At 42.3% G+C, this 25,666-nt stretch overlaps 1 protein-coding gene across 1 annotated transcript in view; it reads right to left on the bottom strand.

Moving 5' to 3' along the window:
• Positions 1 to 2,391: 2,391 nt before the first annotated feature.
• Positions 2,392 to 25,666, bottom strand: part of DAPK3 (death associated protein kinase 3) — a 923,922-nt gene continuing 900,647 nt past the window's right edge. Inside the window, exons 8-10 of the mRNA XM_044054084.1 lie at positions 17,552 to 17,601; positions 13,777 to 13,786; positions 2,392 to 3,561 (exon numbers count right to left, since the gene is read on the bottom strand). Coding sequence (XP_043910019.1) covers positions 3,030 to 3,561; positions 13,777 to 13,786; positions 17,552 to 17,601 — 592 coding nt within the window. The 3' untranslated portion in view covers positions 2,392 to 3,029. The remainder of the gene's footprint in view (positions 3,562 to 13,776; positions 13,787 to 17,551; positions 17,602 to 25,666) is intronic.

Here is a 25,666-nt window from a genome sequence, read left to right as displayed (position 1 = left end):
TGTACAAATGTCAGATGATTCAAAAGTATGTCCTGGCTTTCTGCCTGAATTAGACAATCATCCAGGTATGGGTATATTTGAATCTCTCTGCCTGCAAAATGCAATGACTGGAGCTAGGCACTTAGTGAATACCCTGGGCGCAGTAGATAAGCCAAAGGGCAGGGCAGAGAACTGATAGTGCATGTAGCCTGCTTTGAAGCGTACATATCTTCTGCAAGATTCCCTGATTGCAATGTGCAGGTAGGCTTCCTTTAGCTCCAGTGTTGGCAACCAGGAATCCTTGCCTAGCATAGGAAGCAACTGGTGAAGGGTTAGCATCTTGAATTTTGGGATCACCAAAAAAGTGTTTAGGATAGAAAGGTCCAGGATAGGACACCATGAGTTATCTTTTCTGGGTAGCAGGAAAAGTAGAAATCTTGCCCCTTTTCCTCTTCTGGTACAGTTTGAATAGCCCTTATGCTTACGAGACAGAGTACTTGCTTTTGAGTCTCTGCCCACAGATTTACGGGTAGATCTGGCCAACTGTTTGGGGTTGCTAGCGTGTGGAAGTGAAATCTGTATCCTTGGAAAACTATATTTAAAACCCATTTGTCCTGGGTAATGAGTTCCCATTTTTTTTGTCTGCAGAGCAATCTTTTCCCCTAAAGGAGCAGTCAGTTGAGAAGGGCTTGGAAATTTTAAAGTTACGTCATTGAGACAGTTTACCATAGGGGGGAGTCTTACTACTCCCTGATTTGGAAGTGGGAACCCCCCACTGCTTAGTCCTGTGCGTACCCTAGGACTGAAGCCTGGGTGTCCTGCTGGTTCTGGGTTTGGTCTGGGAAGGCCTGGAAGAGGCAGGAAAGGACCAATTCTTAGAAGACCAATGCCTACTAAATCTTGGCGAAAGTCTGGAACCCTCTATCAAGTTTTCTGGGGGCAGGAGGTAAAGAGTCAGGGGCCAGACTAGATTCCGAAAAGGCATCATCAACAATGTCAAGTACAGAGTGAATAGCTAAAGGCCTGTGTTGGGGAAGGAGTAAGAAATCCCTAAGCCTCTTTTTAGAATCAGAGTAATCCTGGCTTTCCCAGCAAAAATGCTCCCTAAGAGTATGCAAGGTTTCACCAAAAGAGAAATCCTCTGGAAGGGAAGCAGAGGGAATAGAGTCCTCTGCATCAGAATCCTCATAGGTAGATAAGGGTAAATCCTGGTCATCAGAGGAAACAGAAATTTTAGAATCCTGATCAGAAGTATCATAAGCAAATTCAGTCCTTGGTCTCTTAGAGGGGGAAGGTTGGCTTCCCCTGATTAAAGTAATAAGGTCTTCAGCCATTCTTATCATTTGTTTTTTAGGCATAGAGGCCTGACCATGCAGTCTGGGTGTTGGTTTTCTAGGCATGGTTAGAGTTTTAGGCCTTGAAGAAGAAGATGGCGTCGGTTTAATATGCAACTCAGTAGGCCTGAATACACCCTCAGGAACCGGTGCCTGCACAGCGGCACTGGACCCATCCTAGGTAGAGACATCCGCAGGTTCCACAGTTGAAGCATCTCGCGGCATACTGGACTCTCAGAATGGGTCTCAGCAGAGGCCTGCGAATCTGAAGTAGCGGGTATCAGGGGCTGTGAAAGCACCTCACTGAGTACCGGCGAACTGGAGACTAGCTTAGGAGAAGTGTCAGAGGCAGCTTTGGACCTAGACGGCCTGTCTCTGTCTTTATCTTTGTGTTTTTTCGTAATGTCGGTAGTTGGATGGCTTACCGAAGACATATCTGGATAACTGAACCAAGTACCAAAATATTTATTTATTTTATTTAACATTTGTTGACCGGGAATGTCCGACTAGGTTCCACAGAGCCTGTTTTCAGCGGAGGCCCGGGGAGAAGCGTAAATATACAGACGACGAATAGTTCATTGTTTAAATAAGGCACAAAACCGACAGCGAGGTACGTCGTGGTCAGGGCCTAGGCAAGGAATACAGTACGAATGAAAATCTTTATGAGGTATTTGCTTTCCACAAGAAATACAATTGTTGACTTTTACTGACATCGATTAAGAGCAAGAAAACATTTCCCCAATGGGGTACTAAGCTTTAGTTGAAGACTTCAGTTCTGAAACTCGAAAACAAAAATTTCAGGAGTTGGCCGACCGGCACTTGCAAACTGCTTCTGCTTCGGGCACCGCACGGCAAGAAAGACTGATGTAATGGCATAGGCTGCATGCTTTATACCCCCTGACTACCTGACGTCATGGAAGATGAGACAGCAACCGACGCAGGACCGAAGACTTTGATAATCAGGCCGAATGAAGGCCACTGCAAGCAGATAACCCAAATGTGATGACTGCAACCGTGAAACATGAAGAACATCCTGATAACTGCTCCTAGGAATGTGTCCACAACCACTAGGTGATGGTGTTGTATAACTAAATTTACTGTGCCTTACAAAAGGCTGAAACATAACCACAGAGAAAGTTGCTTCACTCAGGATATGCAAATGTGAATGGTTCACTGCTACATTTTCAAGATATCTTCAAATAATTACTTTAATGACAATCACCACATAGATTCCCTCGTGCAAACTATCAAGTCAGACTACATGCTCATAGGTTCATAGGTGGGTACTAGGCTAATGGCCCTGGAGCCTTTACAAGTCTAGCCCATAGAAGTGCCCTGGCATCGTGCTGCCTGACGTTAGTTCCCAGTTACTCAAGAGCAGCATGAAGCTCATCAGTCTGGGCAACCCGATTAGCAAGGGCCTTTGCTACATTACATATGATAAATGAAATCCCTGTCATATTTTATGACAGAAAAAGGAAGAACAGCAACAAAAACAGTACCCCAAAAAGCAGGAGCTGCTTAGTTTGAAATCATGCATAAATTCTAACTAAATGGATTCTGTGTAAAAAAATGAGACAGCATCTTCTTATGACATCCCAAAGCCACAGTAAATTAAAAAGTCCATTTTGACTTCTAGACTACACCTGAGCGCATCTCAGTAATAAGTGGCATTTAAAAATATCCAGTTCTGTTTCAATTTCAGAATTACTGGAGCTAACACAGCCCAAAATGTTCACTTTTACTCTCTATCCTCTCCTGCTCAAATGATTTCACTAGTTCTTCCACCCATTTAAGCTCAGATGCAACCTGCTTTGCCAGGGCTTCGTAGCGGTTCTCCATTTTCCCAAAACGACGCTTCAATGAATTGGCAGACAGCTGAGCAGCCTTGATGTCATCCTGTGTCTGCTTCTTCATAAACTGAGTCTTCATTAAGTCGTCATGGAGTTGTCGCAGGTCCTGACGAATACTCTCATTCTCTTCATTGTACCAGGATTCCTTTTCTTCATAGATAGATACCAACGCTTCAATATCATCCTGGAAAGACTTTTTACTCTTTTCCAGCTCCTTCAAGCTTTCCTCAGCACAGTTGATCTCCTCCATGACTTTGGTGTACCTCTCAAAGTTGACATAAGTGTTATTAGGTGGCATGCTGGAGTGAGATTTAATGGTGTACTCCTTCAGTCGTGTTGTTTTCAGCCATCGTCTATCAGATCTCTTGTCATTGTCCTCTTGTCGAACATTTCTCCTGTTGATCACCTGCAAATGAAACAGAGAGAGACAATTTTATTAGTTTACATAAGCAAACAAGGTAAATTAATTAAATGCACTCATCTGTTTATATTAAACCTCAGCACCTTCAATTCAGACTATCCGGGAAGAATTGCTTCACTAGCTGCTATACATTTTTTTCATATCCTGACAAATATCAATAATTTTCTAAGTGAGATGGTGAAGTCTGCTAACTACAGAGTGTACATGCACCTTTACAAATGCTCCACAGTTGATAGGCATGTATAACATCTGCATACTACACTAACGATAATCACAAATGTTCACACATGCATCTGTTTTTCTTCTAATCCAGTCTGTGAAGCATTTCATTACAGCAAACCATACCCATGCATGTTTTAAGACTTGCCTTATGGCTAGGGTGGTGAGCTGAAAGAGTCTCTTTATTCACTTATTCAACAAGTAGATACTTAACTGACCATTGAAAAGTCTCCTACTCACACCTCAAAAGATGATTTCTTTAAATTTATCACTGCAGTAACTGATTGACTTCATTTAGTTAACTGGGTAAATTTCACTGAATGAATGATCTTAAAGAGCAATCCTGGAAGAATAAAACATAACAAAAACAAGGGACAACTCAGAAAAATCAGTAACATAGCAGCAGGTCTCTGTGACAAAGTCAGGAGTTCAGAAAGGAGGCAAGCACAGACCTGAGAAGAAAGCCATTGGAGCCTAGAACTGAACCCTAGTGTGAAAAAAATAAGGCAGCAGGACAACAACTGCAGCACCATGCAAATGCATAGCAGCTTAAGTCAGTCAAAGCAAACTCCATGGAGTAATAGTCCTCTGCAGTCAGAGTTTCAATGAGAATATTTAAATTACAACCACATTTACTTCCACTCAGCTTACTCATCTCTTTCAGCTACTGAACAGCAGCCTTTAAGCCTGGTGTATTTTTAAACCCCAGCATTGCATTTAAGATTCCTAAGTAAAACCTGAAATGGAAGAGTAACTCATCTATGTTGATGTGAAAAAACTGTTTTAACACTATATCACTTAGAGAAAGAGACTCAAACATCTAAACAGAACCACATAGATGGCACAAAACAGTACTAAGTAATTTAAGTTAGTTAGCTAAGATACATCCAAAATGTGCTGTCTCATTTGTGCCACTTTAACAAGTAGGGTAACTGCTCCTCTGTATTCGCACACAAACTGGATGTTCTTAACAAGTATTAGACATAAGAACATGTATCAAACAGTACATACTACATATACCCAAAGCGGGCAGGAAGACGTCTAAGTAAATTAGTGGGTAAAAATGCAAAAAAGAAAACAACTCCTAAAAATAGAAAGGAAGAAGGGTGCAAAGTGCCAGCCAAAGCCAGAAGCTACATTAGCAGAAAATGTAGCTCCTCTGTTTTCACCAAGGATTTCGCACACTCTTACTCAAGTTACACATTTTAGAAAAGATCCTTAAGTGGTACCTGTTGAGAATGCAGAGCTCGATGCAAGAACAGAAGAGAATCAGTTTGAGACAACAGTGCACTGCCTTCTATTTAAGAAAATTCAGTACAGCAATGAAAAATATAGTAACTTGATATTTGCAGCAGGGTTGGTGCACAAGTCCAGAAGGAACTTGATAAAACTGCAGAAAGGATCCAAAATATAGCAGTGTAAATACAGGGGATGCACACAGAAATGAACAACATGCCAAAATAAGTAACTCAGATTCTCCCAATCCAAGAATCTTTATTTTTATTATTTTATGGTCATCCATTTATTCTTTTTGTGTGACAATTATCTTAGTAGGGGATAATGCAAAGATCAGAATGGTTACCCTAAAATTATGTTTAGTTTCAGACATGTTTCTCTTACATAAATATCGAGGCCACCTTCTTCTCTAGTGCTGATATGCAACTTCCATGATACACCTAGTGCTGAATGATTTGCAGCAGATTAAATCTAACATGACTAATCATGAAGCCACGCTACAAGTGGATGAAAACCAACTTACTTAGCATAAGCAGGAATTTATGGCCCAGAGGTTTATTACTGCAAACAAGTCAACAGAAATTCAAGAGCTACAGCTAGCATCATTGGTACATATAGACACTCTAATTACAACATATAACCAAAGTTCAGTTAATGTCTCCAGCACCTGCTGGACCTGACCGGGGGGAGGGAGAAGTGATGTGGCATCAGTGACTGTCTTCTCTTCAGGGGAAGGGTGTGTCGGGGGGTGCACAGTCCCATGGAAGAGTGTACAACTGAGAACACAAAGGAGTGCTGGCTCCTCAGAGGGCAAGACAGTCTTGAGGGGTTATGTCATTTGTGGGAGGGTGGGAGTAACACACTTACGGAAACCCAAAGTATGGAAAAAGCAGGAAAGACCAATACCCACATCTCCAAGTAAACCAATGCTACTTAAGAAGGGTAGGAACTCACCGAAGAACCAACAGGAAAATTGGGGTCTATGTTTATACACTGAACCTAAACAGAAGCATTTGTAGTATTAATTTCTTTTTAATGCATTTATTAAACTATAACTGAAGACACACACACGCGCATTAACAGAAAAGAAAACAAACCATATTAACGTTTTCCATTTACATACATTATATATTAAATACGTTTACTTTCCTCAAATGTGGTACTTAAGAAGGGTAGGAACTCACTGAAGAACCAACAGGAAAATTAGGGTCTATATTTATATGAGCCTAAACAGATGCTGTTGTAGTAGTAATTTCTTTTTAACACATTTATTAAATTATAACTGAAGACAAACACACACACACACACACTAATAGAAGAGAAAACAAACCATATTAAAGTATTCCATTTACATACATTATACATTTACTTTCCTTCCAACAAATGACATTCGCTCCAACATTACATGAACTGCCGAATTCCTGCCTTCTCTTAAGCCTCACTCATCCTTCCGAACATTATTCTGTATGCATTGTTCCCACAAATTCCATTTACGTCTATGTAATTTACTCATTCCCTTTCTAAAGATCCTCTTTCCAGTTTTTTACCTCAAAAACAGTTGTCTTTGATTTTTTCCATTTATTAGTACTTGTTTTTTTGGCAGACAATGGAATTAAACTTAATAAGGCAATTCTGATCCTGTGTCTCCGCTCAAAAGAATCATTTCCTTAGTTACAGCCATTTATTCCCCAATATTTCTGACAGGATACTCTGCACAGATTAGGAATGGTTATTTCCATCCAGAAGCATAACGCATCATTTATGGAAAGCAGGGAACTGGAAGATGAATCAGAAGATGAGATGGTAAAATGAGTGAAGGTATTCATCATGTCAGATACCGCAATGAATGAACTGATGTAGACTGAAAAGGAAATGGATAAAAAAAAAGATGCCTGCAACAGAGCGGACAAAGAAATCAGACTCCCACAAGCCTGGATAAAAATATTTCATCAGATTAAAAGGCTATACTTCTATTTCTACATGGACTTTTGCTTAAATAAGGGCATAGCATGTTTTTTGTTTGTTTAGCAAGGTTGTGTATCTATGACTTTCAAGATAATGTTATGTGCATCTTATTAACCAATGTGTGATGGTTTCTTACATTTCTACAAGTTGGTTTGGCCTACTTCCTTAAAAGGGAGAAGGCCTGACTTCTACAAAGTCTTTGCTGGGATATGTTTACAATGTACCAACACATTCTCCGTCTTACAAGTTCTCATTTAAACTTGAATTCATATGTTAATGATTATGGTCAAAAGTGCTTCCTCACTAAAAGCTTGAACACGCTTCTCATCATGAAAGCCTTGCTAAGGGGTAGGTCAACCTGTGCATCAGCATGTGGAATGAATGTATAGACAGTTGCTGGACTGAGTACAATGATGGCCTACTTCAAGAGCTTTAGCTTTTCATCAACAATTTCTAGATTTCATTACAACTGATTTTAACATATTTACTTGGACCGTATAAGTGCTTTTTGGCTATATAACGCCTCAAATTTTAACGTAAAGGATATGCTATAGGGGAGACTAGCTTACATAGAATTAATGTTTTAGCATCTCTACAGGTATGAGATATACTGTGATTTTTTTTTTTGTTTTGTTTTCTTCTCTTCCCTCTCCCTCCTCCTGTGAATATACTGATCAATTAAGGACTCTAAAATCCTGTTTGGCTGCTGAAGCTTGCAGAGGTAAAGCACACTTAATCATACACATGTAAGTTGTTTATTTTTAACATTAATTTTTGGGGTGCTTTTATTATGACCAGAGGCCATTGTGGGAGGGGGTAATTTACTTTAATTCTGAAAAGGTCTGCCTAGCAGTACCTGTTTATCTGGAGCCAGTTACTAACAATACTGGAAGAGGGTTCTTTCTAATCTAACATCCACTTTCTCATTAAGGCAGACTCTGGGAAAGGGAAATGTTAATTCCTGTTTACATTTATTTGGTTGGAACAGTGATTACACTTTTTGTTTCTGGGTTTCCTTCTAGTCTTTTATCACGTAGAATATGTGTTACCGAAGCAAAATAATAAAGACTTATTTATTATTTGATTGCACTTATTACAGTTTGTTTGATACATTATTTACTTCACAGATTCTGAATTGCTCATCTTCTTGTCAAAACAATATACATTTTACAAAGTAGATTGTAAGATAGTGTGTACTGCTGTCAGGATATAATTAAGCTTTCTTCTTGCTGTTATTATTCAGAGATTTGAACTCCATTGTACTTCTGCATGCTTTTACCTTATGCATCCCAGCAGAAAGGCAGAGGAAGGAATCAACACCAGGATCACCAGCAATGCTGACCACTTAAAGAAAAAAGGTAGGAGGGAAATGCAGAGGTGCCACTAGTTTTGTTGTATAGAAAGCTAGAGGTTTAGGCACTGCAGAGAAGATAGCAGCTGCCATGAAGAAAATTAGGCAAGCTGATGCACGTTAGTGTTCTTCATGAGACTAAATTTCAGGGGTACTGAAACATTGAAGGGGTTAAGGTAAAGGCAGTGGTACATCATTGTCCAAGTCAGGAGGAATGTCAACTAATACATCAATAATTAGGATGGTCTTCACAGAAAAATGCAAAAGTTAATAGAGACAGATAGTTTTAAAGATACAAGCACCAAGGTGGGAAACTGTGATGGGTATTCTATAGGAAATATACAATATTTTTTAAGCCAGTGGCAGCCAAAAAGGACTGAAATATTGCTAAGTGTTCCATCGCAGTTTACACATACAGCACATCACTTTCTAACTTAACTGCAATGTTACTTTCCATCCCATCCTACCAACATTATGTGGTCAATTTCTTAGTAAAAAGCTTTGTAAACTTTTTATTAAGAATATGCCCACATAATGCTATTATATACCTCTCTGAAGTCACTTGAAGGATACCACAGGTTTTGTGCATAGACTTTAATGGACTGGAATCCGTGCATGTGCCATGGGCTATCCATTAAAGTCCATGGATGCACTTGCATTCATCCCCTGCATTGAGATCACTAAGAGTAAAGTTCAATTAACTTTTCAGTGATGTCATGTAAGAGAGAACAATACTTCATGAATCATGTCATTTTAAATTTGGTGCTGGAAAACAACCACCGATGTCCAGAAAATGCAGAAGGGCTCGTGAGGTACCACACACAACTATTATAGGGGGTGGGATTTCAGTGCAGTGATGGACCCAGTTAAGCAGAGTATACTGCAAGGGAAAATTTAGGCCATTTCAATGCTTAAATCACTGTGTGATGGTACTAGGTATACAGCACATCTGTGGGGCAACTTACCCCATTGTTAAAGACTGCATATTTTTAGGTGCAAAAAAAGAAAAAAAAGACAAAGCTATCCATTTTGATTACTAGTTATCAGATAATGGGTTTATCAATTTAGTAACTGGTGCTGAAAATCAGACTGCAAATCTGTTAGTTCATAGTCTGGTATTTCTGTAGCAGAGTGACATAATATATGATAAGCTGAACACATCTGTTACTCTTCAAGACTGAAATGAAGTTTGAACAACAAATAGTGGCTGGTGGGATACCGAGTAATAATGTGACATTTAAATATAGCAGGTGGCTCAAAGGACATTACTTTAGCAATGAAGAAGGATAAGATAAGTGATAAAACAGGATACAGAAAGCGAGTCTGAGAGATTATAAAGCAGGGATATGCAAATCTCAGACAATGATAAATTCACTGAAACTACAAAACAACTTCTGAAAGCACAAGACAGATGTCAATCTTCTGACTGGGCAGGGAACTGGGGATTTTATTTACTTACCATTTGTCAACCAGGTTGGTATACTGGTAAAGCCCGAGCCACATGGGCATCAAAAACCAACAAAAAGATACAGTGACTCACAAATTACCACAGTGAACATCTACACTCATTAGAAAACACAACTATAAAATGAACAGCTTTAGCACTATAGTCTACAATAGAAAAACAGACAAATGAGGTTTATGACGTAATAAATCACAATAGTTTCAAGGAAATAAAAATTAAGCACAAAACCACCTAAATTATCACCCATATGAATGCAATTTAGAACTCAAGAAAGTTCAGTTCAGTTCCTTTATTCATGCCCTAAGGTAAATTTAGTTTATAGTATAGCGTTAGCGTTGGTCACAATATATCCACTTAAACATAAAGTATACAAAAAATAAATGTAAGACAACATTTTAAAGACAAGGAGTTTACATTCTATATTGCATTCTATGGCACATCCTTATGAATTTAAAGTGCCATCATTCTATCTATTTTACATTTCAAAAAAAAAAAAGTTATGTCTTACCATAAAGTTCCAGCTGTGTTGTCGATCTTAATCTATTCTTGACTTCTGGGACACAGTCCCTAGCTACCTTAGATCCTGGGTAAACCTACGGAAGTACATTTCTGAGAACCATAGAACCAAAAGAGGCTCTCCCCCTGGAGACCATATCCAATTTGTAATGAGCAATAAAGGTATGTGGGGTAGCCCATGTTGCAGCTGCGCACATTTCGGACATGGAAGCTTTAGAATGAAAAACAGCTGATGTCAACATAGATCTGGTGAAATGTGCCTTCACCAGCATAGGAAGCTTTAGATACTTTTTAGTGTAAATAAAGGAAATACAATCTCTTAACCATCTTGGCAGTAACCTTAGAGACAAGTTTGCCCAAGGTTGCGTTCGCAAACAAAACCGTTCTGATTTTCTGAATTGCTTAGTTCTGCCCAGGTAAAAATGTAACTGCCTGTGCACATCTAAAAGATGTAAATAATATTCGCCCTTGCCCTTATTAGAAAAATTTGGCAAAAATACAGGCAAATCTATAGACTGATTGATGTAGGCCTCTGAAATCACTTTAGGAAGAAAGGACATGTTTGCTCTGAGTGAAACTCTGTCATTATGGAAAACTAGATAAAGGGGCTTTGAACACAGAGCTTGTAATTCAGAATCTCATCTCACAGAGGTGACAGCTATAAGTAAAAGCGTTTTCCAAGGGAAGATCTTTAAGTCATAAGTAGCTGCAGGTTCAAAGGGAGATAATGTAAGTGATTGCAAGACAATCGTTAAGTCCCCATGGTGGTAGAGGATCTTTGAATGGGGACTTTAAATGAATTGTTCCCTTAAGAAAAACCTTACAAAGTCTGTGAGAAATTAAGGGCTGGTCACCAAAACAGTTATGAAAATTTGAAATGGCTGCTAGGATAACGTTAATAATAATAAAAGCAGAAGCCCCCTTATCAAGAATGGTAGCTAAAAATTCTAGAACTTTTTCCACTTGAACTGAAAAAGGGTCAAGACCATTATCATAAACCCATATTGAAAATCTCTTCCATTTACTAAGGTAGAGATTCCTGGTGGATGATTTATGGGATGCCAACAAAATGTGTCGTACAGGAGATGGAATGTCATTATGCCTGGCAACTAATGGAATTGGACAAACCAAGCAGTCAGCTTGAGAGTTTGTAGATTGGGATGCACCAGTCCCTGTCGGTGAGAGAAGGTCTGGAACTGGGTCCAGGATCCACAGGCGTCGAAGTAGATGAGGCCATAAGAAGGGAAACCAAATTTGTTGAGGCATGTAAGGCGCAATGAGGATTACTTTGCTTCTCAACCGAGCTGCTTTCTTGAGGAAAAGGGAAATCGGAGGAAAAGGAGGAAAGACATAAAGGAGACCTGGGGGCCAATCGAGGAGAAGAGAGTCTCTTGGGGACTTCCCCTGAGGGAGAATTAGGACAAAATAGCTTCTGCACTTGTTCACGGGTGAAGCAAACAGGTTGCAGCAAGGTTGGCCCCAGCAAAGAAACATCTTCGTTGCCACTCTGGGGTTTAGAGACTACTCGTGAAGCATGAGAATTCATCTGCTCAGTTTGTCTGCTATCACATTTGAACTCCCCGGGATGTGCATTGCTATCAGAGAGTGGACGGAAGTTATGGCCCATTGCCACACTCGAAGGGCTTCTTGACTCAGCAGGTAGGACTTGGTTCCCCCTTGTTTGCTGATGTACTAGGCTATGGACATACTGTCTGACTGAGTAGCTATCATCCCTTGAGGCAAGGCAGAATTAAATGGTTGCAACGTTAGAAACACCACCCTCAACTCCAGAACATTGATATGCAGATTGGCCTCTAAAGGGGACCAAGTGCCTTGGACCGTCTTCCCCAGATAATGCCCCCACCTCATCTGTGAAGCACCTGCGGTCACTATTGCCTCAGGCTGAGGAGGGACAAAGGGATGTCCCAGAAGAATCTCTCTGGACTGCATCCACCAGGATAGGTAGTCTTTCCATCAGCTGGTTATAAGAAACTGGGTGATTCATAGGATAGGTTAGAATTGACCATGGGTTTGCAAGAAGCTATTGAAGGAGTCTCATGTGAAATCTTGCTAGTGGGAGTAGAGTGATCACCACTGCCATGGAGCCCAGTGCTTGAACTATTAGTTGTGCCGGTATCTTGCTAGAGCAAAGAACAGGCTGAACCTGAGATTGTATTTTCTGCAACCTGTGGTGGGGTAGAGAGGCCAAACAAAAGAAAGTGTTGAGACGAGCTCCGATAAACTTCATATCCTGAAAAGGGATAAGTTGAGACTTTGCAAGATTGACCGTGATGCCCAACTGCTGAGATAGTTTCAAAATGAAATCCGTTTGAAGTAGATGCCTGGTGGAAGTGGTGAGGAGCCAGTCGTCTACATATAGAAACACTCTGAATCCGTGCGGTAAGTGTGCTGTTACTGTTGCCATACATTTGGTGAACACCCTGGGCTGTGGTGAGACCAAAGGACAGCACCCTGAATTGGTAGTGGCTGGCTCCTAGCCGGAACCAGAGAAACTTTGACTGTTTGTCCATTTTTATGTGGTAATACATGTCTTGAAAGTTGACAGAGCACATCCAATCATTTTCCTCTAGAAAGGGAACTATTGACTGAACTGTGATCACCTGGAATTTTGACTACTGGAAAAATTTGTTTAGACTGCGGAGATCCAAAATTGGTCTCCAGTCTCCTGTCTTCTTTGGCACTAAAAAGAACCTTGAGCAAAATCCAGATGCTAATTGGTCTGGTGGGACGTCTTGGATGACTCTTTTTCTAGCAGCTTTTGTATTTCTAATACTGCTTGGTCCCTCTGGGTGGAATGCCAAGAAGTTTTGTATGGTTCCTTGGATAAAGGTTGAAGGGGATTAAATAACCCTTGGAAATGATCCTTACCACTCAGGCAAAGGTAGTTATGCGTCGCCAGGTTGTTGGGTGCAAGGAGAATCTTCACCTGACTGCCTCCAGAGGCAAACAATGTGGCCTCCTTTCAGGAGCGTTGGTAGAGTTGGCCAGAGAAAGACTCCCTGGAACCTGGTGCTGCAGACCACTCCTGCCTCTGGGATGGCTTCTTCCATTGTAACCCTCTCTGCCCCAAGGGGAGTCTGTACCACATGTGTCCTGGAAAGGCTTCTGGGACTTCTTGAACCACATTTTGCCACAATTTTGATTCCTGGAGTAGGATCGTTGAGAAGTGGAAAAAAGCGTGCCCACAGCAGACAGTCTTTCCATCTTTCTCAAACGTAGATAGACTTTCCTTAACTTTGGGGCCAAACAATGAGGATCTGTCAAAGGGAGCATTGACCAAGGAAGACTTGAATGGTTCTGCAAACTCAAACAGGCACATCCAAGCGTCTCATCGAATTGCAACAACTGAACCTGCTGTCCTGGTTGTCCCTTCAGCTGCAAGTGCAATGAGCCTCATGGATGAGTTTGAGATGGACTTCAGGGTATCTAATTGGGAGGCCACTTTTTTCTGGACCCCTCAGCTACTGCTCCTGCCAGGGTATCTGACAGCATCTTGACCAGATCCCTCTGAAACCTAGTGAAGTGTGCCAAGAAATTCAAAGACCTGCCGGAGAAGGTAGATGACAAGTAGACCCACTTCAAAAACCTGTCCATCACCATGGATTCTCGACTAGGGGGATGTACAGTTCAACTTTCCTCAGCCAGTTCTTTTTTGGTGGGAGTCTCTACCTCAGCCAGTTCTTTTTTGGTGGGAGTCTCTACCACCATGACATCAACTACTAAACCTTTTGCCCAGTGTGGATGATCCTCAGATGCGTTAAGAGTTTTATCAGGTCTCCAGGGGATAGGTTCTGTAGAGTCAGGAGCTTTCCAGGCCAGTTGAGCGATCAATTTAATTAGAATGTAGGTGGATGGGGGTCCATCCAGGAGGTAGACAGGTGAGCTCGAAAGGCTATCAAGTACACAGATTCCTCAGAAGAAGGGTCTTTGGGCTTCCAATCACCCCTCTGTTTTAGGATCTCCAGAATGTCTCCAAAGATGGCATCTTCCAGGGGTGACCAGGGGGGAACCCTCCCTCTGATCATAATCTGTGTTCTCAGTGACGGATTCCTCAGAAGAATCAAGGTGTTTCCTCTTACACAATTTCTTGTGAAGAGGCTCTTCAGTGGGAGCATATGAAGAGGATTTGGAAGAGGGTAGACCTTCGGCAGACAACTCTTGCGACCTTGGAGCTCACTGTCCGGGGGTGGAGATTGGTGGTATCTCCATTAAAGCAGGGGTCAAGGGGTGAGACTCTGGTAACAGAGGAGCCACCTGAGACGAGGCAGTGGCCAAAGCTCTTTCCATAGCTTGAAACGCAAGTCCCCCTGAGGAGGAATGGGAGCCCGGAACCAAGACAGACAACACCCCATCCTGAGAGACCCACTTGAAAAGCCGGAACAGAGGACAGGTCCTCTGTCAACACAACCCGAAAAGGTAAGGTCAGCTCCAAAGAAAAAAACGTAGCAGACTCTAACCCCTTGGGCCCGATGGCAAAGACCCAGTCCTGGGGACCCGTCAGTCCCGAAGGTACAGAAGGGGTCAGAGCCATAGCTGGTACCCAAGACAAAAAGGTTGTTGGTGCCGAGGTCATTAGAATCTATGTGGTTGGAGTCGACTGCTCTAAAGCTTGAGAAGAGGTCAGAGAAATAGTATAAGAATGGGTCATAGGAGAGAAACCCCCTGCACCAGGAGGGAGAGGGGGGTGAGAAAATGGGGGAAAGACCCCTAGCTGTCAATATCTGATCCACCAACCTCACCATTTCAGCTTCCGAAAAACTCCTGCTGGAGCAAACAGATAAGCCAGACTGGGACTCAGGTCTTTCTAAAAAGGGACTAGGGAGCTGCCCAAAAAGGGTCGACAGATGGAGAATAAGTCCTGGGTTGAATCGGAGAATCCATCTTTGGCACATTCTGTGGGCCGTAGAAGATATCTGTGCCTTCATGGCAGCAATAGGAATTGGTGCCGCTCTTGGAACCATAGCCAAACTAGTAGTACTTGTTATCGTAGCCTGTTATATATGCCTCAGTGTCAAGTAGCCAAGTTTAGGAAATGATTCCAAGTTCTGTGTACCACACCAGCCAGACTATGTGCAACTTACATACTGGGTTTACAGGCAGCTTTGTTTCTGTGGCCATCCCATGGCATACTTAATCATGATTCTCAAATGTTAAACTTAATGGCTGGGATTTCTACAATACACTAGATGGATATTACCCTCTTTCAGTCTGAAAGCAACCAGGGTCTCATATCATCAGCATAACATACTGCATTGGTCAGATGTTACTCTGATATGAGTTAACATGTTTACTGTCAGGTGATAACACTGATATGCTGCAGACTGTGGTTTGGGATGCCTTTATGATCCTTGGTGGTATGCAGCTGTTATCCCACAAATTCTGGTAAGAAGTGACTTTATGCCCTTTTGTAGATCATAAAGTGACACACCACAAATTCTGGTTTGTAAATGTCAAAGTCCTATAAGCAAAACTTCTGCTGTGAGAGTAGGTCATGTGGTAGTGTGCAAATGTACTTTTGCACACACTCTGGTTTGTGACTAAGTTCTGCAGTAGTATATAACTCTGATGTACCACATAGTCTGGTCTGGGAGTGAGTTTAGCAACTGCTGGTAGGCTACAAATTCAACAAACCACAACACTGACTTGGGGATAAATTTAGTGTGTGCCGTAATTATAACTGGGTTTGCCACAGCCGTGTCTGTAAGTGACAAACTTCTGTGGTAGCATGTGAAAGTGTCACATTGCACACAACTGACTTTTTGTCCTTTGATAATAATGGTGCCATGCCACAGATTTTGGCAAAGAAATTACTTCAGATCTTGTGGTACTATGTTATGTATTCAAATCCAGACAGAATTTTGGTCCTGTGGTACTATGTAACTCTGCCATGCCACAGATTCTGGTATGTAAAAGATTTAAGATCCTGTGATAGTAAGGTGTCATGCCCCATATTCTAGTATAAGAGTGACTTTAGGTTCTGTGGTATTATGCAACACTGCTACATCACACACTCGATTTGATGAATGACTGCATTTTGTAGAAGTATGTCATAATGCCACAGCACAGACTCTAGTCTGAAGGCAGTGTCTGTTTCAGTAAGTGAGCCATGACACTTTGGGTTAATATGGTAATATACGACACCACCATGCCACATACTCTAGCCTAAACCAAACTGTGTTCTGTGGTTAGCAATAGTGAGTTACATCACTGATCCTGAAAACCAGAGGTTAGAGTCAGACAGTGGTCCAAAGGTTCTGTTTGCCTACAGTACACTATGTCACAGTCACAGGGCGGCCACGGTGGTGCAGTGGTTAGCATTGCCGCCTCACAGCAAGAGGTTCTCCGGTTCGATCCTCGGCTGGGGTGCCTTCTGTGTGGAGTCTGCATGTCCTCCCTGTGGTCGCGTGGGTTTCCTCCGGGTGCTCCGGTTTCCTCCCACATCCCAAAGACATGCTGCAGGTGGATTGGATACTCTAAATTGGCCCTAGGTGTGCATGTGAGTGTGCCTTCTGTGGAAGGTTGGGCGCCGGGCTGGCAATTCGACACCGTAAAACTCCACTGCCATTCAATGTGCGGACAAGGTGATCCGCTGTGGCGACCCCTAACCGGGAAAAGCCGAAAGAAGAAGAAGAAGACACTATGTCACAGTCACAAGTATGGATGCGATTTGAGTCTTTGTGGCTCAACAAAAAGAATGATGAATTACAGTGACAAACAACAATGTTTGGAAGCAGTACCCACTAGTACTAAGCCTAAATAACAAGGAGTAAATTGAGCCAATAAAGTAAACTCTCCATACTCCCGAACATGATTATATTTAACAGACAGGGAAGCATGTGCTGGTTTTGACACTCAAGCCTGCTAATTCTAAAGATCCTCATTCACAAGTCCCTTCTAATGAGGATCCCTCTAGGAATGATCACCACTTCTAGCAATCTTTAGCACTACAGTTTTTTTGCTGACAGTCAAGCCTGTGAGTGGCTTTATTATCAGCAATCTAGTCTACTGTGTTACTCAGACAGCACAAATGATGACTGAACTGCACTGGCGATTTAATTTATTTCGACAGTTTATCACCTGGAAAATATAACACAACTACATACCTTTTAATCTTTAACAGCTTATTGAATTAAAATAGTATGTACAACCATTACGGAAGCATCTTGAAAAACATTACTGATCCAGCAATACTCACCTTAATCCATGGGTGTTGCAGGCTGTCCTCAATAGTCATTCTTTTTCTACGGGTTAAAGACAACAGAAGAGGAAGAGAAAAGTAATACAGTTAGACAGCACTTTCTTTACAAGCAACCTAATCTCAGAAAAAAGCAAACAAGACCCATTACACAATAAGTAAGACAATGAGCTGAATGAACGATTCGCTTTACCTTGAACACAACCTTCATATCATCTGTATTCTGAATAGCATTTGTCATTCTTTTTTAAGACAGCCTTCATATGGCACACATTTTCACTGCAAAACTCAACACATTAAGTGAACCAATGTGACACGAAAACGTATCGATGACAAAATACTTTGGAGAATTTATCAATAATCAAATGTGATTAGGTGCTATGATAGAACGTAGCAAATACTTAAGCACAATGCAGAAATCTGAGCAGCAAAAGGGTTCTGGAAAAAGAAAACATTTCTACTGTAACCTCTCACTCTAAGTTAGAGAGTCACTGGAATATTAAAGCTATGGTGTCTGTTACCAAAGCTGGAGTCCTTGCTAGCACTAGGGAAGCCATGGTAGCTGGAAAAAAGTACAGTTGTGTTATACTTGTAGACATTCAAGTAGATCAGTGTTGCAGTGCTGATTCTTTGGTCTTCCTGCCAAGCAGAAGCTCGCTACCAGACCAACTTCCAGAGTCTTTGTATCATCCCTAACCAATGGACATGCAAGGACTGTTGTCTAGACTTCAAGGTATAAAAGGGAAGTCCATCAGCGCCATCTTTCTATGTTGTGTACAGCAGTCTGACACCAGTGGACAATACGACCCTTCCAGGAGTCAGAGTTCTGACAGAAATTATGAAATATTCCAACAAGAGAGGATGACTATGGATAACAGCTACTCACCAGAAGGGGAAAATAAAACAGGTATAGGGAAGAGGCTAGCAAGCAGTGGGGTAGAAGGGTGGGAATTTGTACTGCAACACAGATCTATTCAAATATCTACAATTATGGCAAGTGTACCACAACTACATTATGTTCATCATAGACAATGTTGCAGTACTGATTCGTGGGAGAACTCCCAAAGCTACAAGGTGGGGTTTAGGCAGTCTGTTGGCCCTTGAGACAGCAGATTCTGTAGGACAGCAGTAGCAAAACCTGCTCTAGCTCTGGAGGCAGTGCCTAAATGATGATGTTTGATAAAGGTGTGAACAGAGGTCCATGTGGCAGATTCAAGAATGACCTGCATAGAGACACCTTTAAGGAAGGCAGTGGTGGTTGCCCTATGTCTGGTGGAGTGAGCTCTGACAAAGCTGGTAATGGCTTACCATGATGAGTATAACAGAAAGTAAGGCAGTTGGCTATCCATTTAGAAACAGTCTGTTTGGAGACAGGACTGCCTTCTTTCCCTTCTGCAAACGCCACTAGCAGTTGTTCTGCTTTAACTGGGAACTCTGTCTTGTTAAGGTAATACCTGACCTGTCACTGTAAATCCAGAGAATGTAGGATTTGTTCACCTTTATTTAGAGGTTTGGAAAGCACGTGAATAGCTTGATTCAAGGTTTTCTAATACTACCTTGGGCATAAAAGATACATCAGGTCTACGGGTTACTCTGTCCCTGTGAAACACAATGAAAGGTTCTTTGCATATCAGGGATTGTAGCTCTAAGACCTGCCTGGCTGAGGTGATAGCTATCACTAGAGTGGTCTTCCATGTAAGCATCTTTAAAGAGCAGTAGCTGCTGGGTGGTAAGGTAAACTTTTTTTAATACATAGTTTAAATCCCAGGTAGAGACAGGCTTTCTCCTAGGAGGCCTTAGGTGTATGAACCCTTTTAGGAATTGTTTAAGGTGGGGGTGAGAATAGATACGAGGGAGAAGGTAAGACAGGCAGAGATGGCAGAAGAATGCACCTTAATACAGGAATAAGAAACCCTGGTAACATAATCCAGAAAGATATCCCAACATTTGATTTATGTCAGCATGAGAAGGAATGTTTTTGTTCTGGTACCAAAGGAAACCCTTTTCCATTTGGATAAGTATGATTTCCTGGTAGTTGGTTTTATTGCCTTTCTCAGGCGAGACAGCACTTCCGTAGAGTAGTTTGCAATTTTTGGGTTATAACCCAATCCTCCATGCTGTTAGTTTGAGACTGTTTAGGTATATGAGTACCATGCTTGCCCAGTCTTACCTCACTTTTGTCAGTACCCTGCAGATCAAGGGTAAAGGAGGAAAGACATACAGAAAGAGGTCTGTCCATTTGAAAGAGAAGAAGGCATCCACCCTCCATGTCCCTGTCTGTTGGGTTCTGGAGCACAACCTTTGTAGTTGTCTGTTCTGATGAGAGATGAAAAGGTCTATAGTGGGGTGTTCCCACTGATGGGTTAGGTCCAGGAAAATGTCTCTCTTCAGCGTCCATTCATTAAGGACCAGAAGATCCCTGCTTAGAGGGAGGCAGGGGGTGCGTGCTATGCATAGTCATAGCTGCTCTCTGGGGAGATGGAGTCCTTGGATCCCCCCCCCCTCTAAAGCACTGATGAGGTTTGCCACCAGCTAGAGTGTCTTGGTTTGTTTGCTTGGGGAGGCTTCCCCTTTTCTTGCCTAGAAGGCAATAGCCAAGGTTTAAAAGGATGATTCCTATTATACCTTACTGTGGGAGGAAAAACAGAGTTTTTGTTTTCCCTTTTTGTCTAATTTCTCAAATGCTTTTTCTGGACAGGGCCCAAAAAGGAACTCCTTATCCAGTTGGGCATCCAGGAGTTCGGCCTTTACCTAGTCAGAGTGGATGTGTCTTCAGCTATGCATATGTCAACGGCTGGCAAGCCAATCGCAACAAGCCATCATTTGTCTGAGGCAGGTCAGCTCGGACTCAGGTTTCAGTGGGGGGAGGTGGAGAACAGGTAGGGTCAGGATAGGTAGGAGGGCTGAGGTTGGGTGGGCTGGGCTGCCCAGGGGAAGGGTTGAAAAAGCTGGGAACAAAGCAAATCAGTCTTTTCAACCTCTACCTTGGCAGCTTGTCCCACCCTACCCACCCCCTCGTAAAAGCAGTGGTGTACTTGTCAGTTAGTTTAGGACCAGGTAAGGTACTTAGGGAACCCGGTGACCTACAAAGGTGATCGCATTAGGGGTTGTGAAGGAATTTCCTGTTTATGCCCACTGGGTTTTTCAGGTATTTGCCTTCTCCGGGTAAGACATATTAGGCTAGACTGTCGCAGTCATGTAAGCAGAGGACAGGAAAGGTAAGGGATGCCAAGGTAAATGGGGGGGGGGGTCCACTGGACTCCTCAGCTGGACCTTCCACAGGCCAGACAGCCCCAAGGGATTGTTGCCAGGGGACTTACCAGCCCGGCAATGGCTCCTTAGTAGATTGTAAGGTAGCCCAGAGGAATTGTGAAATGAAAAGCTGTTATGATGTGGGTATGTTGAATCAGAAGGGCAGGATATCGACATGCTGTCTGTTTTCCTGCAGGTTTAGGGGAATGTAATGAAAGAAATAAAATGTCCTCCCTGACATTCCTGCCTTGCGCACATCTCATAATAATTGGCTTCTATTTGCGTAAATGGCAATAAACACATGGCTGCGGCCATTTAATCCATCTGAGGTCTCTGTGTTTTTTATTGAATATGCAGCTTGTGGCAACCCTGACTTGTAAAGCATGCAACTTCGATACATTTATTGTCAACGTTGCCAGGGAATGATAATGTTCTGAGCTGGTTTTTGGATATGGCTCAAAGGCTGATATGGATCATTAAATGAATTATGAACACTAGTTGATATGGAGCATTAAATGAATTATGAACACTATGTTAAATGTTTCCTAAAAGATCATTCTGTTGGCATCAATGGCAAGGTAAGATATTGGTTCACTAAACTTTATAAAAAGCAGATAGAGCTGTACCAATCTCAGACAAATGAATGACAATACCTGTAGGATCTGCTCTACATTATGCATCCAATGCATCATAAGCACACTATAGAGAGTGTCTGAAGACCTGCAATACTGATCTGGCTGTCTCCTGTATGTCACTCTCTAAAGTCTTGTCAGTAATAACCTCCGCTTTAGAAATGATTTGTTCCTGTAAAGGCAACGTACTTTACCATATGACAATGGCAATTAAGGGGTCTTACACAGAGTAGCTGATATATACATTTCTTTTTGCCAACTCTATCCAACAATCTACTTTCTCTGTTAATAGGAGAAGGGTATCTAGCTGCACCCTTAGGGTCACCTTTAGTGGATTCAGCAGACACTACCGAAGGATCAGATTGTGGATTCTTGCAGAGGTGCTCGTGAATGTGAAGCACTCTACAGAAACAACCTGGTGTCCTTTGGGCAGGTGACAGAGTCAGGTCCCAGAAAGATATCAAAGACATCATCTAGCACTACTGGAACCCAATGAATAGCCAATGGTCTGGCAGATGGCAGACTTAAAAGCTCTCTCTAATGTGTTTGGGCCTGACAGAATTCTTTGCTCTCCTAGTTAAAGGTCTCCTATTTACGCAGGTTATCCACTAAGGATAAATCCTCAGGGGAGAAGCAGACCAGAGGGTAAACATCTCTGTGACAGTCAGGGTAAGATTCAGGGGGAAGATATTCAGAATAAGATGATTCTTCAGCTTCAGCTCCTGATGAGTTAAAATTCCTCCTGAAAGGAAACATCCCTTCTCATTTTACAGGGATGATCTTCGGGGTAGGCAGCCATGTCTGGCTGGGTTCCCTAGATTTCATAAAGGCCATAAATTCCTGGGCTGTCTTAAGCAGGTCTTTATGCTTCAAGGCTGCAGTAGATAAAGACTGGACAGTAGGCTGAGCCAAGCTGACTGATCTTCTTGGTTTTGGCATCCATTTAGAAAGGAAGGCCTCACTACATGATCTGCCAACCACAACCTCAGTCCAGTTACTGAAGTTTGTTCATGTACAACAGCCAAAAAAAAAATCATCTCCCTCGGTAACCAGAACTCGAGTGGTGGAAGCCAAAGCCTGTGGAGTGGCTTCACAGCCAACCAAAGCTGATTTTAGAGTAGCCATAACCAAATGACCTGCTGCCATGGTTCCCTTCCAAGGGGCTGCATCACAGGGCTCAGTCCTAGTATTTGATGGACCAGGGGGCTGCAAAAGCACCTTGCCTGAGTTGTTGACAGACCTGAACACAGACACAGAAAGATTACTGTCATCTGTTGAATCCTTTTCCTTCAACTTTTTGTCTTTGCATTTCTTGGCCAAGGTAATAGCTGTAGCAGAGTTATGAGAACAAACAGAAGGAACAGAATCTGAGGACTCCGTGTGGGATGAGAGGACTTCAGCCCTATGCTTAAGAGTCTTCACTCAAAACCTAGCACAATCCTGATACCTAGAAATGCTGTGCTGAGGCCCCAAACAAAACAGACAAAATGAAAATATTTATGCGGTATTTGCTTCCCACACTTCAAGATATTAATCAGAAGGAAAACTTCCTCAATGGGGTACTTATCTAAAAGCAGGTTGTATGAAATTCTGGAGAACACAAGCTGAACAATAGACTATGACCATGCTGATAAAATACAGTAGTGCAATGGACTGCATGCCTGGAAAGAGCTGAAGTTGGTGCAAGATGGACACCCCTCTTATGCTCTGATGTTCAGTCGTCAGTTCTTGGACTTTCTGCCAACTAGGGATGATGCAAAAACTCTGTAAAGTGGGATGGTCGCAGGCTTCTGCATGCCAGTAAGACTCAATAATCAGTACTGCAATATGACTACAAATGAACATAAGTACTTCATCAAAAGCAGAATATCTGGTCGATGAATAGTACAACTGTCAAATCTGGGGGAAAAAACGACATTTTCAGCAGACGGAGGAAACCTCAACACCCCAATGTAACAGGCTTCACCCTTTGTACCACCAATCTTATAATGTACTCAGAGACTGCTGCAACTCTGAGCAAGAAAAACTCTGACTTCAGCCACCAAATTCCCAAACACTGCATTCCAGCAAAATGCTTAGGGTGGTACCAACTTCAGTTTCATCAGGATACCCAACATAAATGGTGCAAAAGATAAGATCCATTTCTACCACATCAGTAAATCTGCAAGTTTGAAGTCCCTCCCTGACAAGTCCTATAACTAGTTTGATATTCTCTTATAATCTGCATTCATCATCTTTTTCTATAAATTGTAGCATTCACAGATAGATATGCACCTGTGAACACAAATGCTGCGATGTTAAGATCTGACTGCAAAAACAAGCTTATGTCCTGTAACCAACAGATTTAGGATCCTCCCTACTGAGTGAAAAATAAGTATAATATTTGCCTGACTTAAAGATATTCTAACTAATGAGACAAGTGGGAGCAACCACCTACTTACAGAGGACAGAGAAGGGGCAATCACTGAGCCATCAAGGCAGGTCCTCTTTGTAAATAAAGTGATAATAAACATGATATACAAACAGCCAGGACTTTCCTTGATGTGCCCTATGGTTGTGTTGATTCCCAGACAGTAAAAACTCTTGGGCAGAAGGAGACAGAGAACATCATAAGGACCAGTTTTAAATCTAAATACTAAAGATACTAAGCCAAAATGCCCAGTTTTAAGTGCACCTGTGAAGTCTGCCTGGAAAGAGGGTGTTGCAGACCAACAGACCATGACATCCAAACCTGACAAGAAAGAAAAAAAGCAAATACTGGAAGAGGATACTCGTAATGAAGAAGAGGAGCCACAGCCTCAGCCACTGAGCAAAACACCAAGTGGCATCAAGGAACCCCTACTGGGTAGAGGAGACCGAAGCCCCTCATCACTAGAACATGGAGAAAAAAATACTAATTAACCTCAGTGTCCATGCACTCTGGCACAGGATCCCCCAAAGGAAGCAGCTCTCTCTGGAAGAAGAAGCACTCGCATTCCTCCAAGTCACCATTTCCTTCAGGGAGCTAGGTGAAAAAAAGTTACAAGCAGGGAGGGGGACTACATTTCTGCACAAAAGTGAAAAAGAGGTGGGGGAGGGTGTCCTCTCTCTAAAATCCTGTAAAGGACACCTTGAGAACTGATGCCTTGTAGCAATTTCAGTAGGAGGCGCCTATAAGAAAACCCTCAGCTGAACTCTTGAATCAGATAGCCAGAGAACTCTACAGTTGATAGGCATGTGAGTTACACCATTAGTTCAAGAATCCTACAGGGAAATTTCTCCTGGAGGAATGAAGGCAGTAGTAGTCACCAAGTGGACCGTGAATCAGTGCTGAGTTCTCATCTTGGCCCCCACCTGGGCCAATGGAAGGACCTGATCGTAACCCTCCCTCCTCCAAATGGAGATAAGACCCAGCAGCAGACATCCACAAACTGGATGCCTAACTGCAGCCAATCATTTTAGTTACCAGGTACTGGTCATTTTGCAGAAAGACTGAAACTCTCTCATCTGCTCACAACTGCTTCTTCCAGATCATTTTTAGGCAGTAGGACTTGCTAGATCTGGGCACCAGACACAATCATCCTTATTGTATCCCACCTATAAAGAGAAGGAGATAACCTTGTTCAGGTCCTGAGATGGCTACCATATCAACAAAAGCAAGCATTAGCTATCTCTAGATCATGAGGAATGGGAGGTGGGGAGAGACCTGCACAAGTCTTGAAAAAAGCAAAGGGCATAAAAGAGCCAGGAGTGGGGGCCCACCTTGAAGCCAGAAGCTCTAAAACAAAAAAAAGTGGGAGGCAGACATCAGTTTGCTAGAGCCTTGAAATGGCTTCCTTTCCAAAGGCAGGAGAAGGGAGGACCAATTTAACGGACCACCCCTCCAACCAAAACAGACCCCAGCAAGATGAGAAGCACTCATGGAGAAGAGAGGGTGCCATCCAGTAGCTCTCTTGAAAACTGACTCTGGCATTAAAAGAAAAGGAGGTGGAGGACCTCAGCAGAAAGAATCCGTCTGCTCAGCAGACTTCACGAAACCTAGGTATACCCCATGCACTCAACACTAAGGTGTATCCTTAAAGCAGGCGCTAGAACTAGAGGAGGTCAAGTACTTCAAAGCATTGTCCCTCTCTTAAAAGCATCCGTGCTTGATTCCACAAGGAACCAACAAGGGAGGAAGGTAATCGCCATTGACTCTGGGGTGCAGATAACAGTACCATCTGCTGAAGCATACATATGGGATCTGCA

Source organism: Protopterus annectens, chromosome 13.part0 (genome assembly GCF_019279795.1).
Source record: "Protopterus annectens isolate FY-2018-M chromosome 13.part0, PAN1.0, whole genome shotgun sequence".
Lineage (NCBI taxonomy): Eukaryota > Metazoa > Chordata > Ceratodontiformes > Protopteridae > Protopterus > Protopterus annectens.
Note: the sequence above shows the minus strand (reverse complement) of the source record. Positions and strands in the feature narration are given on the sequence as shown.